At 36.8% G+C, this 14343-nt stretch overlaps 1 protein-coding gene across 10 annotated transcripts in view; it reads right to left on the reverse strand.

The window, feature by feature from the left end:
* The window catches only part of ATF7IP (activating transcription factor 7 interacting protein), an 88587-nt gene that overhangs the window by 32283 nt on the left and 41961 nt on the right, over positions 1–14343 (reverse strand). For all 10 annotated transcript variants that reach the window (XM_032107048.1, XM_032107049.1, XM_032107041.1 and 7 more), the window contains 8 exons: positions 12328–13379; positions 9242–9328; positions 7064–7209; positions 5787–5924; positions 4599–4664; positions 3998–4071; positions 3388–3476; positions 1444–2082 (listed from right to left, as the gene is read on the reverse strand). In XM_032107048.1, the coding sequence (XP_031962939.1) occupies positions 1444–2082; positions 3388–3476; positions 3998–4071; positions 4599–4664; positions 5787–5924; positions 7064–7209; positions 9242–9328; positions 12328–13372 (2284 nt within the window). In that variant the 5' untranslated portion in view covers positions 13373–13379. The remainder of the gene's footprint in view (positions 1–1443; positions 2083–3387; positions 3477–3997; positions 4072–4598; positions 4665–5786; positions 5925–7063; positions 7210–9241; positions 9329–12327; positions 13380–14343) is intronic.

A 14343-nucleotide genomic window follows, 5' to 3' on the forward strand; every position in this document is an offset into this window, starting at 1 on the left:
ATCAGTACTAATTACTGCTACCCACTAGACAAATTTGAAGGCAATATTCAAAATTATTTGATACTAAACATTCAGTATGTATGCAAAATAATAACATATTTTACATTCAGCCCCAATTTTCAATTACAAGTATTCAAGTCTGATTAATGTGCTCCCTTCCTTCTAAGTTTGACAGTGTATTAAAAGTGTTTTATGAACAATTTCCTTGCCTGAGGACAAAGTATAACTCCAACCTCTCCTCCCTCTGTATGCAAAAATATAAGCTGTTAAACTGAAAATTAATAAAATTAGTAAATATTTTTGTACAAAAAAAACCTGACTGAAAAATGGATGGTTAAACAGACTGCAAAATACATAACTGAGACAGGGAGACTGACTACCTTTATTAGCTCAGCCAAACATTAAACTAGCAATTTAAGAAGAAGTTGCTTTAATATTTGATGTAAATATATAAATCCAAATTCTGTTCTCATTCCTTTTCATTTTAACCAGAGCTTATTCGCAACAGTGTTGGCCCAAATCAGTGTTTTAATTCTGGTGGGAAAACTACTGGGGTATAAAGTTAGTCTATGGGAACTGCATAAAATGAGACATTCTTTGGACACATAGGTCCTCCCATTTGTCACTGTCTCTCATCAGTCACAACCCTTTTTATGATGTCTTAAATCACTTCCATTTACTTTAGAGCTAAGAATCAATACAAAACATAAATGTCTAACTCTAGGGAGCATATATTTCAGCACAGGTAATGTAGATACAGGAAAATGAAATGAAACTACTTCTGATGTCAAGCTCTGCTTGAGTTCCTTCTAACATTATATTGTGCCAATGAGGAACTTGCTGTAACTCCAACTCACTTACAAATCTTGAAGACCTCTTAGAAAAAAAAATTCAAGGTATGTAAAATCAAAAGTGCAGAGAACCATCAGGGCATGGCCATTGAAAAGAAGTATTTTAAAAGAATTAATCTAAATATTGTTATTCGAACATTTATTGTATTTAGAGACTTTATTTAAATACTGTAAGTGTAGTCCTTTGGAACTAGTGTTCAGTTGTTTTTTTCTCCTGTTCTGTTTATTTTTAAGTGTTGTGAAAATTAAGTTACTATTATACTTTCAGTATGCCTTTGCTTAGAAAGGCAGTTCATATTATTCTGAGAGGCTGTATTAAAAATAAATACCAAGTTCTTAATGGTAGAATAGGCGTTTCTGACTTCATGCTAGGAATTATATAAATCAAATTCCAAATACAACAAAGCTTACAACATCTGAAACAGATCTGTCATAGAGATGATTTTGATCTTGAAAATTTCAGCAGAAACGTAACCTAGAAGAACCATCTCTGTAAAACACATTAACAAACAATTTTCCACAGAGTGCCGTTTTGTGTTTCCCTCTGACCACTATCTTCCTTTCCCAGTGTCAACATTCAAGCATAACTTACCAATCTTGGGTGCTGCAACAGTGGGTGGTTCAGTAGGAGCTGTACTACTAAATGCAGAGAGGGGAAGCTTCATCTGTAGGGGCGCTCGACTGGCGGTCGCATTATAAAGTCCTGGAGTACCCACTGTGGGCAAAGAAGTCCTTGTGGTCTGGGCAACAGGATGTGTAGTAGGAACAGCCTGTACTGCCAACGTTGTGCCTATTGACCCAGCACTGACTGTAGAGTTCCTCTGAATACCAGGACTGGGCACATGTGGGATGTTATTTGGTTTAGTCGTGTTAGTTGATGCCAAAGACACTGTAGTTTTGGTAAGGCTACCAACTGTAGACGAGTTTTGTACAGATATAAATTCAACGTTGCCTGACTGCTGGTTAGAGACCAAAGTCCCTGTGTGGCCTTGCAGGAGCTGAGTCTGGGATGACACCGCAACAGGTACATGCAGGATTACGGGCAAAGACTGCAATGAGACAGCCACTGACTGAGTGCTGCCAGTGGGCACTTGGTTAGTGCCTACAACCGTAGCCGTGTTAGCTGTGGGAAGCACTGTTGTTGTCAAAGAGCTGGTGGAGGACACTGGAGTCTGAAGCTTAGGATGTCCACTGACAACTGCTGGAGAAGCAGCAAGACTGGAAGCAGGCACTACACACAAAAAAATAAATAAAAAAATTAAGCACTTGAATCAAGTGGGAAGTTTCACTGCAACACAACTGGAAGCAATTTATGATGAGGGCAGTGAGTCACTAGAACTGGTTGTCCAGAGAGGCTGTGAATGCCCCATCATTTTAAGTGTCAAAGTCAGGATGGACAGGGCTTTGAGCAACATAATCTTGTGAAAGAGATCCTGGCCCATGGCAGTAGGGTTGGAATAGATGATCTTTAGAGGTCCCTTCCAACCCAAATCATTCTATGATTCCACGAAAAAGGTGGTGTATAATTACTTTTTTTTTTTGCAAATAAATGCTATAGATAGAATTTTTCTGTTGAACACTGATATTCAATGGCCTGGTTAAAGATACAGTCAATACTGCAGTTCTGTTTATAAGAAATACCAGAAAAAAAGATATATAAAGAATTATGACACAGGCTTGAAGAAAGCCCCAGGATTTAACTGTTGAAAACACAAAATACAGCATTTTAAACACCCATTACACAAATGGCAGAGCAACTGGTGCTTCACAAAACACAAGAAAAGAAGAACTATGCCAGTTATGACTAACTTGCCTTGTTTAGGTAGGACCTTGTATCCAGAGGGTTCTACCAAAACCAAATATTAATGTGTCAGAGAACATATTCACTTTTATGCAACAAAATTTCAGGATTAATTCTAGAGATCAGGAGCAAAATACACTACTGAAAGCCACTACATGCAAATTATGAGATAAACCTGTGGGAAAGATCCAGCATTCAATATTAAACAAACTATTTTTACAACCAAGGACAGTGAGACTATAATGAATATAATTAATGGTGAGTTTGAATCTATATTCCTTATAAAATTTTAATCTAGAAATTCCATTTTTCAACATGACTCCTTTAAGAAACAGGGTTTATAATTGCTCTTTAGTTTCCCACTCAATTTCTGCAGTCATTAGGTAGAAGGAAGGATATTGTCAGCATTCTATTATGATCAAGTACAATAGGGGGCCCGAGCCATGTGTTTCAGTTCTTGGCAGCCAGTTTTCCTGCCATACTCAGTATGCAGTCTCCTGAAGCATCTAATTTACCACAAGTTCTGCTTGGCCAAATCAACACATTTTTTCCCATACCTGGTAAGCACACTACACAAACACAAACTGGGAATGTGCCAGAGAGCTAAAAATAATGATTTTTCATGTCAGAAAAGAGGAATAAAATCGGTTTTGCTCTGTTTAGTTAGTTACTTCTTCACTGGAAAGTAATAAAACACTTAAGAAATGTGTTCATAGTCCATAGGGAGTTTCTTACCTGGATTCACAGGGGCTTGAAAAGTTGCTGGTGTGCTCTCTCCTACATTCCTCTTTGACTCCAGCATTTGCCTCACTGTGCCAGCATTTCTAAGGAATGAAGTTTCAGTTGGCATTTCTCTCGATAAGCCACAAAAGGTCAATTTATGAACAGTAAAATGGTGAAAAAATCCCTAATTTTACACCTGTTCTTTTCTTTGAGATTTTCTTTTCTAAACCCATTTTTTGCTTCTCAGGAAATTAACTTTGGGTATTCCCCCACTAAAGAAAAGCACGGAATTATTTATGAATTTTCAAGTGCTTGCACCAAGTTTGCCTTGCACCATGAGAATTTTCATGGTCTTGAAATTAAACTTCCACTTTTATCCATAATTTTTTAAACACTGAAACTGATGCTAAACAACCTCTAAATTTACCCAAGCATGGATTCGATTCTGTCAATTTATGACTTCTGTGAAAGCAAATGAAATTTTATGAGTGAAGAGCAATGAAGGAAAAGGAAGAACACTTTAATTTAAAAAAAAGGAACTACAGAAATTATCAATGACATTAGGTATCTGAAGTGTCCTATTGCAAATTTTAACACAGTCACAGTGGTGTGCTTTGCTTACCGATACGTGGCGTTGTTTACGTTTGCAGTGTCGGCTGCTGCTTTCCCTGGAGATGCAGGGGCATTTGCCACGTTCTACACAGAATGAGAGAGAGAGGCCATAACAAAACAACTCTAAGTCAGCTTGCAAACTTATGCTTTCATTCTATTTCATATCCATTCACTGCTGTGTGAGAGATTCATTTTCTGAAGCCAACATTGCAGAAGAATTTGACATATTTTACAACTATCCAAAATCTCCTTGGTCCTACTGCCTCCCTCTCCTACAGCCTCTCTCTCCTCTTCCTCCTCTCCCCCCTCAGAATCAAGGTAGTGGAATTCAGTTTTATTTACACTGTACTCTTCCTACTGAAGTAAATTAGGCTCAGTTACATACAGTTTAAGGTGTTTTCACACTAATAATGGCTAAAGAAGCTTCTCTACAAATCAGAATTACAAACCAGATGTTAAGACTTCTTTAACCAAACCAGACAAGCCTGGTTTGTTAATGCCATTGAATAAACAAGTCACATCTTTCTGCATATAAATTTTCTTTATTTTCCAATACAAGGCTTAGGCTAACTCAGGAAAAAAACCCAAACCCCAACAGATCTAGTTCTTACTTCCTGTCTCTTCTTCAAGTCCTCCTTGGCTGCTCCAACCCGCTTTGTCAATCTCGCAATTTTAGCCTAAACAGGAAGAAGATGAAAACAAAGAAAACCATAAATATTCCCCTAAGAACCATCACAGAAATTTTACAAACTGAAAGACATATAACTAAGACATCAAATGCTATTTTCATATCAGGGAAATTATTCTTCCTTGAAATACAGTACAACCATATATTATTTTCAACTATATTATAGCAGAAGGACAAATGTATGCATCACAATCGAGGTATGTTAGAGACAAGTTAAATTATTTTCCTTCCTATTCACAACTGCACAAACTGAATCCATCTTGCATGTTCACACAAAACTACATCAATGAAAGCCTTATATGATGTTATTAATTTGACACTCTAGTTGATGGCTAAAGATACTGGTAAACAAGTATATTGAAAGCATCTTAGAAAGCACTTAAAAAGTCTACATAAAATGTCTTGGCAACAAGAGGAAAGAGTTGTATCTTGGGAACACATCTGGCAAACTGTGTATTTCTTTTAATGCAAAAAGTAAAATGGCCTTATTGTTTGAATTTGTTATGACATAAGCTTTTAATTGTTTTGTCAGTACAAAATTCTTTGAATTTTGTGATGTTCCTCATGTTACCATTATGTACATATGTTCTATAAAGAATGCAGGAAAGCATGCTGCATTCAACACTAGCTATTTGCTTCCTTGCTAGAACACATCAACTATTTATTTTCTGGGGAAACAACATGTGATGCAGAATATTCAAAGTCCAGTGCTACTGTCCTCTCGTTTCTACATGTTCCCATTTTTAAGCAAATTTCCAGCTTCATAAAGACCATAGATATTTTCATATTTAGCATTTTTTGGAAAAATGTCTAAGTGGAACAGAAGAGTGGAAAAACAGTCCGCTAACAGCTAATGAATCAGTTCGCCAAAAGGAAGATCCACTTTGGGGTTTCTGTATGATTAATTGGTTGCTTCCCTCCTTCTGAGTAGGAAAACACAGTTTTACAATTCAAAAGGAACATTAGTGTTTGCTGCTCCCCCGAGCGCCTCCTCCCCTTGCGGAGTCAAAATGGTTTCCCTACTGGCAACTATAGGAACCTTACTACTAAATATTGAGGAAGTTATTTTTGAATTCGACCCTAGTATGCAGCTGAACACACAAACACTCACCTGCATTTCAGTAAGCACTGTTTTATGCCTCTTGTTGCATTCTACTTTCTCCATTCGAGTTTTCAAGTCTGCCAGAGTCTTGTCAAATACTGCACACTGCAAAGCGGTAAGCTTTTCTTCTAAAAGTCTCTGGATAATCTGCAAAATTGTTATATTAAAAAAAAAAAACCCAACAATGCAATCCCAAAATTTGGGAGACCATCTATAAAAATATTACCAACTCTTAAATATCCTGCTATAAATAGAACAATGACAACTCTTGTGCCCTGTCAATCAAATAAATCTACAGTCAGCAATAAGCATGTGGATGCACAGCTAAGTGTGACATAATTTTGGAAAATACAAATGGTTTGCCATTAATTCAACAAATTCATTTCCCTGCAGTATGATAAGTGTATAAAACCTTGCTATATATAAAAAGAACCTTAACAACAGAAGATGTTTTCTTAAACTGCAGTGTTTACACAAATTAATTGCTCTTCTTTTCTATTTCTGAGAGGGACATTGGCATTCAAAGAATAGAAACTAAGGACATTCAACAAAAACTTTTTTCTGAGATGTATTTTCCCCTAGCAAAAATGCACTGTTGCCTTTCTTGCAGAAGCTAAAAATAAAAGAAGACTGGTTTTCACAAAGTTTACTTGATAAAGTTATTATTTCATGTTTTGCTCCCTTCTATACCTATTGCAGTGCAAAATGTTTTCTTAAGAAACAAAAATAAATAAGCTACAAATGTGGTTTAGTTTTTCCCATCCTAAATTAATGAAGTTACAACATATGCTAATTAACTAATGGAAGAACAGCACGATTTTCTTTTCTTCAAGACCATAGGTTCTGTATACAGCAATCGTGCAGTCAGGCTATTAACAGCTCTACAAAAATCTGCAAAATGCCATGTTGATTATACTCTTGTTTGGAAACAGCCTTTCTTTTAATCTAGGCACACAATGAAGTGCATCACGTATAAACTTCACCATGGTGAAATAACTCATTTTCAGTCTAGAGTCACATGAGACTTCAAGTATTTTATACATTTAAAATATAACTCCTGCAGCATAGTTTTCAAATGGTATTTGGTCTCTTCTTAAAGGAGGGCTGCGCAGTACTTTATATGAATTAAGCACCTTTGTTATTTGAATTACATCCAATATTCAACTACAAAAAAGAGAAAGTGTCTGGGGACACAGAGTGTGTGGGGAAGGACAGATAATTCAAAGATGGTAACCCCCAAGTGACAGGTGTGTGTCTATGTTCTTTGCTCTGCACCTCTCTTCTACCTTTTGTAATTTTTGGTCAACATCCTTTCTGGCTGTAATTTTTACTTGGAGTTCTGCTTCATAATCTTCTCCCATGTACCGACGATGTTTAGAATGAACATTGTCCATGTCGTCAGATTTGGAACGCTTTCTCTTTGATGCTTCACCTGGAACAATAGATACAACTGCTCATGAGGAGCTCCTTAAAAAACAGGTATCTTCAGAATGCCATGATTACTATGAAGTTGTTCTCAGTTTAAGCTTTTTCATTCTAAACCAGTAAGAATGCCTTTGGAAAAACATGCTTGATGACATCACAGGACAAAACCTGTCCTTTTGTATCTGTACATTACTGCCCTATCAGTGAGTTCTGCTTTGTGATTCACCCTATGATTTCCCCAAATGCAAAATGGTTCTACTACCGCCATTGCCCTCTCTGGAACTTCCCTCCAGTTCTTCCTGCTCCTATCAGCACCATCCTATAATGAAACATGGCTTCTGAGAAGCAAACCAAAACCTTCTTCTGAAAAACAAATCCGCTTCTTAGAATTCCAGCCAAATAAAACTACATCTCATTTAACTGTGCCAACAATTAACTGTATTTACCTGCAATGAAGTTTTAACTTGTACCTCCAACACCTGACTGAAAAAACATTCAAACTTTTTTCTTACTTCTTGGGTAAGAAGGAAAGTAAAAATCTAACAAAAGAACAGGCTCAAAACAGAACTAGATTATAAAAGTAATTTTCATCACAGTCATGAAGCACAAAAAAACCAGAGACCTCATTCACTCCTCCAGCTTCTGGCAATGTGTCCAGCAGGTTCTTGAGGACAAAAGGGACATCTGCTTTTAAATAATCCTCAGATTATTTAACAAGGACCCAGGGAACTACAGGATTATCAGCCTTACGCCAATCCCTGGGAACGTGATGGAGCAAGTAAGTCTGGATAGAAATCCACTCCAAGCCTATTAAGAAGGTGGTGATGGGGAGTAGAATGGATTTATCAAGGGGAAATCATGCATCATCAGCCTGATAGCCTTCTACAGTGAGACCACTGTCTTGGTGGATGAGAGAAGAGCATCTTTAGTAAAGCTTCTGACACCCAAAACATCCCTAAGTCCTGATGTATGGCCTAGATAATTGGACAGGCTCAACTGTTGGGCTCCAGGAGCTGTGACTATTGACACATTGTCCAGCTGGAGCTCAGTAATGTACACCAGCAGATGCTAATGGTACCAACACTACATCTTCATTCATGACCTAGATAATGGGGTAAGATGATACAGGCAGCAACTTGCAGGTGATACAAAACTGGAAGGAGCGACCTGTACACTCCTAAGCGGTTATGCTGCCATTTGGGGTCACACTGACAAATTGGAGAAATGGGCAAACAAGAACCTCATGAAGTACAAAAAAAGGAAATGCCCAAGTACTACACTTGGGTAGCAATAAAACCATGTACTAGTACAGGCTGGGAACTCACTGGCTGGAAAACAGCTTTGCAGAAAAAGCCCTGGTGGCCTTCATGTACATGAAGTTGAACATGGGCCATCAATGTGCCCTGTTGGCAAAGAAGGCCAACAACATTCTTGGTTGCCTGAGAATGAGTACTGACAGCAAGCTGAGGGAGGTACTTACTCCCCTCTAACGAGGGAATGTGAGCCTGAACCTTGAGTCTTTTGACCAGTTCTGGGTTTCTAAATACAAAAAATATGTGAGCATACTGGAGAGAGTACAGAGTAGAGTCACCAAGATGTTTTAGAGACTGCATGATTCATCAAGAGCTGGAATTGTTCAATTGGAGAAGGCCATTAGGGGAGATTTTATCATGTGTGTAAATTACCCAGACAGGTAGAGAACGAACAGATAGAGCAAGACTCTTAGTGAGTAGCACTGACAGGACAAGAGAAATGGATGTAAATTGAAATACAGGCATTTCCACTCAAACATATAAAAACTTTTTTACTGTGAGGGTGGTCAAACACTGCAATCACAAAACTGGAAATTTGTGGAATCTTCATCTGTGGAAATACTCAAAACTTGTCAAGACATGGTTCTGAGCAAACTGGTCTCTAGTTGACCTGGTTTTTAACAGTGGCATTGGACTACATAATCATCAAAGGTCCCTTCCAAACCTAATGATTCTGTGCTTCTAACATACCACCCAGTGAAACATAATGGTTTTAACATTACATACTTTTCTCTATTTGTTTCTCCTCTTCTTTGTGGGCCTCTTCTCCTTCTTTATCTTCACACTCCTTTCTTCTCTCCCCCTCCACCTCTTCTATAAACAGAAGAAAAAAATCCATGTGACACTTACTCAGACCTACAAAAGTCTCGTAACAGTCCTATTTTGACTAATGAATTTAGAAAACTTATGAAAAAACATGTCAGGGAGGGCAAGAGACATAAGTATGACAAAAGGGAATGCAGATATGAAAGAAATAAGGGGATACCCTGAAAACGAAAATTTGAACTATCATGCAACACATTAAGACTCACTTCTGAATTTGCTTAGCATTTAAATCAGAATAATTGAACTGTAATTACGAGGGTAACATGTTTCAGTTACCTCTGAAACAAAATGATGTATTTTTAATGTAGCTAAAGTTCTCAACAAATTATTTTAGCTTATTTTTCCACTTAGGGAGAAAGTATAAATTCTCCCTATAAGAATTAATATATAAAATATAAATTTTATATAAAAATATAAAAATTTCAGTAACAAAATACTAGTATGTTTCTCTATTTACAATTGGCAAATTCAACCATAATCTTAATGGTAGAAAAGGCCTAGATTCTTCTTAGGTTAGCAAATATGAATATTAATTTGAAGTTTCTTGGTAATACAAAGTATCACAATTTAGGACTAGTCATTTAAAATTATACTGTTTAGGAAATGCTTAAATAGACAAAAACCTGAAGCCCCAAACACACAGATAAAAATGGTAGCACTTCCTGAAAAATTTTATTGTATATTCCACGAACTTCCATTATGTGTTTCATACATATGTGTATGAAACAAGCTTCCATTATGTGTTTCTGTGCTTCCTTGTCATGTGCTTGTTTGCTTACACAAAAAGCTCCAGGGTTTTCTGATGTATGACCTTTCATTACAAAAATCTATGGCCACATAGCTATCATATTTCATATTCCATTTGGAAAAGACATTCTATTAATCTGTCCATTTGAATAAAGTCTTCTGATACCATTCTTTCACTGTTGTTTAGCCATGCTGGTTTTCATCTGAACTTTTTGAAATCGTACTTCTTAACTGAGCAGTTTGCACCTGTTTCTCCAACACAGCATCTTGAAATGATCTCTGTATGGTCTCCACGGTTTTAATTTTCACAGATTCTTTCCAAAATTACTCTTTATAAGGTAACTCTACCTGTTTTCTCATACAACTGTTTCCTCCCTATGCAACCTCTCTGCTATTATCTTTGTTGCTGGTTAAGGACAGAACATCACAATGACCAATTTTCGTTTCATGAACGGTCTCAGTTACTGCCACACAACTGTAAAAGTCATAAACTGTTATTAGCCAATAAATAAAACAACTAGTCAAAATAATTTGTCTTGTCACCAAAGTGAAAAATCTGAAAAAGTATTGCTGGATATATTAATTTTAAACTTCTGCAAACTGTAGTCCAGTATTTAATATTCACTTCAGTCTTTTTGCTCCATAGCAAACTCCTCTGTGACCCCAGAGTGTTTTCTCATTGTGTAAGGATGAAAAAAGTAAACCTAATGTCTTCTATGAGAGAACGCTTAAAATGCAGTGAGAACAAAGACAATCAATTTATTTGTAATGTTCGTTTCATAAAAGAGACTCCTAACACACTACATTTTTGACACACAACCTTCTTTCCCCCTGCTTTCCCCACCTCCAATAGTTTCTGGAAGACTTTAAGTCTTCCAGAACAATGGAACACACAATGGTATCAACAGTGCACAATAATGGTATCACTTTTTCAATCTCATTGACAACAGGTAACACCTAAGTAAGATCCTTAGCAGAAACTAATGGAACTTACCTTATCTCTGTTTAACTAGCTTAAATTTAAAGGTAAATATTAGGAAAGAAGGAGTCTAAAACAGGGCTGCAAAGCTGGGTCTTATCTCTGTTTCTCTAGCTGTTTCAGAAACTGAAGACTCAGAATACCAGTCTCACCATCAGTAAAATAAGATTCAAGAAACTGCGGTTACTAACTTCCCAGAGACTAAAAAAATCTGAATCTTGTTTAAGCTATGAAATTTCTACCCAGTCAATCATATTTAAACACACTTGGGTTATTATGGTAATCATTTAATAAAAGCTAAACAATGGAGGGGATGGAGGGAGAAGAGGGAGAGGAAGAAAAACCAACAAAAAAACTCCAACCCCAAGATAATTTGAAACATCATCTTTCTTAATTACAGATAAAAGAACAGTGTCAACTTTTCTGTGAATTATTAATCTGTTTTATTTTCAGAAGTGCAATAGTATAACAATGACTGCCCATTGTCAAAAAGAAAAAAAGCTTACAAAGCTGTATGAAATAGTAAACTATAGAGGACATTCATTCAGTTTAATTTAGAAAAATGTTCTGCTAACTACATGAAGAGATCCCACACTTAACATTTAAAAGCATCAATCAGTTGATATAGTCATCGAAGAGAACTTAGATAAAAACCACTGAGTTAAGTGAATGAAAGCTACATGATATGAAAACAATAAGTGACATGCATTTTTCATTAAACTTTTCCAATACTGTCTTTCAGGGGGGGAAAAAAGGTAAAAGAGGAGTTGTGGCACATCTGGATTACACGCATGTTTTCCTTATCATTTATTTGCATGTTGAAGAAAGCTGAAATCCTTTCTTCCTCTTGAGAGCAGTAAATGAATGCATTTCTCTTCTCACAAATCTTTCTGTTCCCTCTCTGACAATTACTCATCTTTCCTCTTTTTCCACCCACTACCTCACCCAAGTTTGCACCCAAATTTGCAGAGTATGAAAAAAATCCCCAAATCAAACCAACAAGAAAACAACAAAAAACCCCACAAAACCAAAACCCTAAACAAAGAAATCAAAACAACTCAAATCTCAAAGATGACCATTTTTTGGTGCTAATACCTTTTTTTTCCTGGGCCTCAAATACCAGCCTTGAAAACTAAGGCTACATAACATTACTGGTGGGTAAGACTGTCTTTTTGATTTAGAAACATGCCACAAGTGTGTCACTAAGAAATGAACAAAATCCCAAATTTCAATGGAAACTAGCAATTTAGAAAATTCTTACCTGGAAGACTTGGCTTGTTTGGTAGTATTCCTTCAACATGTTCCTCCTTCTCATCACAGGGATCCTCTTCATCAGACAGCACTAAGAAAGCCTCTTTTGGCAGACTTTCATTGCTTTCCTGTTTGGATGGTGAACCCAAACAGTTGTCTATTTTCTCTTCTAAATCTGGGACTGTGTCATCCACTGGAAGCAGAGAACTTTTAGAAAAACAGCTCAGATCATCTTCAGCAGGGGCTAGTTTTTCCAAAATTGGAATAATTTCATCTGTTTCCATACAGTCAGTATTGTCCAAGATAGTTTCACCTGGCTCATCTATTGTCTTCGGAACAGTGGTTTCTGAAAGTCCTGCACTGCCTTCTTGTTTTTCCTGGTCAGCTTCCATACTGCTAGAGATGGCTGCTTCTCCAACAGCCTCTTCAACAGTTACCTCTTCAGTCCTCTTTTCCTCACCAGATGAACTGGAATTAACAGTTAAATCATTCACTTCCCCCTTTGCTTCAGAAGACTCACTAATATTACAGACTGATTTACTTTCACCTTCCAATGGTATATCATTCTTTCTTTGGTCCAAATGATCTTTTCTACTATTTTCTTCATGGAAGTTATCTTTATTGCTACCAATCACTCCATTTTCAGCCTCGCGATTTACTGCAGTGTCAGTATCTTTAGCTTGCTCAGGAGTAACATTTTCTGAAGACAGCATAAGAGGTTTGGATTCTATGTCATTGACTATGTTTCCTGCCCTACTCTCAGGGCTTTTGGCCTCACTAATTTCATCAGAAGCTGTTCTTCTTTCCTCAGAGTTAACACACAACTCAACCATGCCATTAATTTCTTTCTTGTCTTCCATACAGTCTGTATTGCTTAAAAGGGAATTTACATCAGAATCGCCATTCTCATGTTTTCCATTTAACAGTTTCACTTCAGTTGTCTTCAACAGCTCCTCTTTAACCTTATAGACAGCTTCAAGTTGTTGCCGATCACTTACTCTCATTGTTTTTCGTGCTTTAAAGACTTTTTTCTGAGGTTCCTCTGTGCTATCCATCTTAGCCCTTAAAAAAAAAAAATTCAGAAAGAACTGTGAAGGTAAAAATTTATCACTGTCATATTACACTGCTACTAAGAAAGACTAATGTTTAGCACATTTTAAAGTAAACCAGTTGAAATGTTACCGACAAAACAAAAAAAAAACCCACCTGTCAACACTTAAATTTTATTTGACCTCCCAAAAAGTGAATCCAAGTTTCTCTATATGCTGCACAAACACATTTCTGCAAAGCTCACAGAGATCACACTATAATATCATGCAGTAATATTCTGACTACACATTTTAGACCACTTGTCTCGTAGTATTCTATTAAAAATAAATATTACACTAAGGTAAGAGCCAGCAGCCTCTCTTCTCACAGAAAGGTATGTTAGAAATGAACTTATTTTCAGATACCATTACATAGGGACTCTTCAACCACCTGTTCTAGAATTTGCTGAAACAAATCTGGAGATTCTGTAAATTCCCGTGGTAAAGAGGTCCATCATAACTGTTGCTTTCTCCCAGTAGTGGGGTCTTCCCATTCAAAGGCAAATATATCTCTGCTGTTTTTTGCTAGTGGACATGTCCAAAATGCATCTTTCAAGTCAATTACAATGAACCACACGTAATTATGGGGTATCTTGCTTAGTAAAGTACATGGATTAGGGACTACCGGGGTGGTGTACTTGAACAAGTTTATTTAATTCCCTCAAATCTTGAACAAGTCTGTATGTCCCATCTGGTTTCCTGATAAGTAAAATAGGGGTATTATAAGGGGACATGCAGGGTTCTAACAATCCATCCTTTAAAAGTTCTTCAATTATATTTTGTAATCCCCTTCTTCCTTCCAGAGATAAAGGATACCGTTTCACATGGACGGGTTGGCTCCCTTCCTTCAATTTTATTTCCAGGGGAGAGATATTCAGCCCACCTCTCTTATCTTTAGCCACCCATACCACTGGATTTATTTCCCTCTAATCTTCTAT

The sequence above is a fragment of the Corvus moneduloides genome, chromosome 4, assembly GCF_009650955.1.
Source record: "Corvus moneduloides isolate bCorMon1 chromosome 4, bCorMon1.pri, whole genome shotgun sequence".
NCBI classification, from domain to species: Eukaryota; Metazoa; Chordata; class Aves; order Passeriformes; family Corvidae; genus Corvus; species Corvus moneduloides.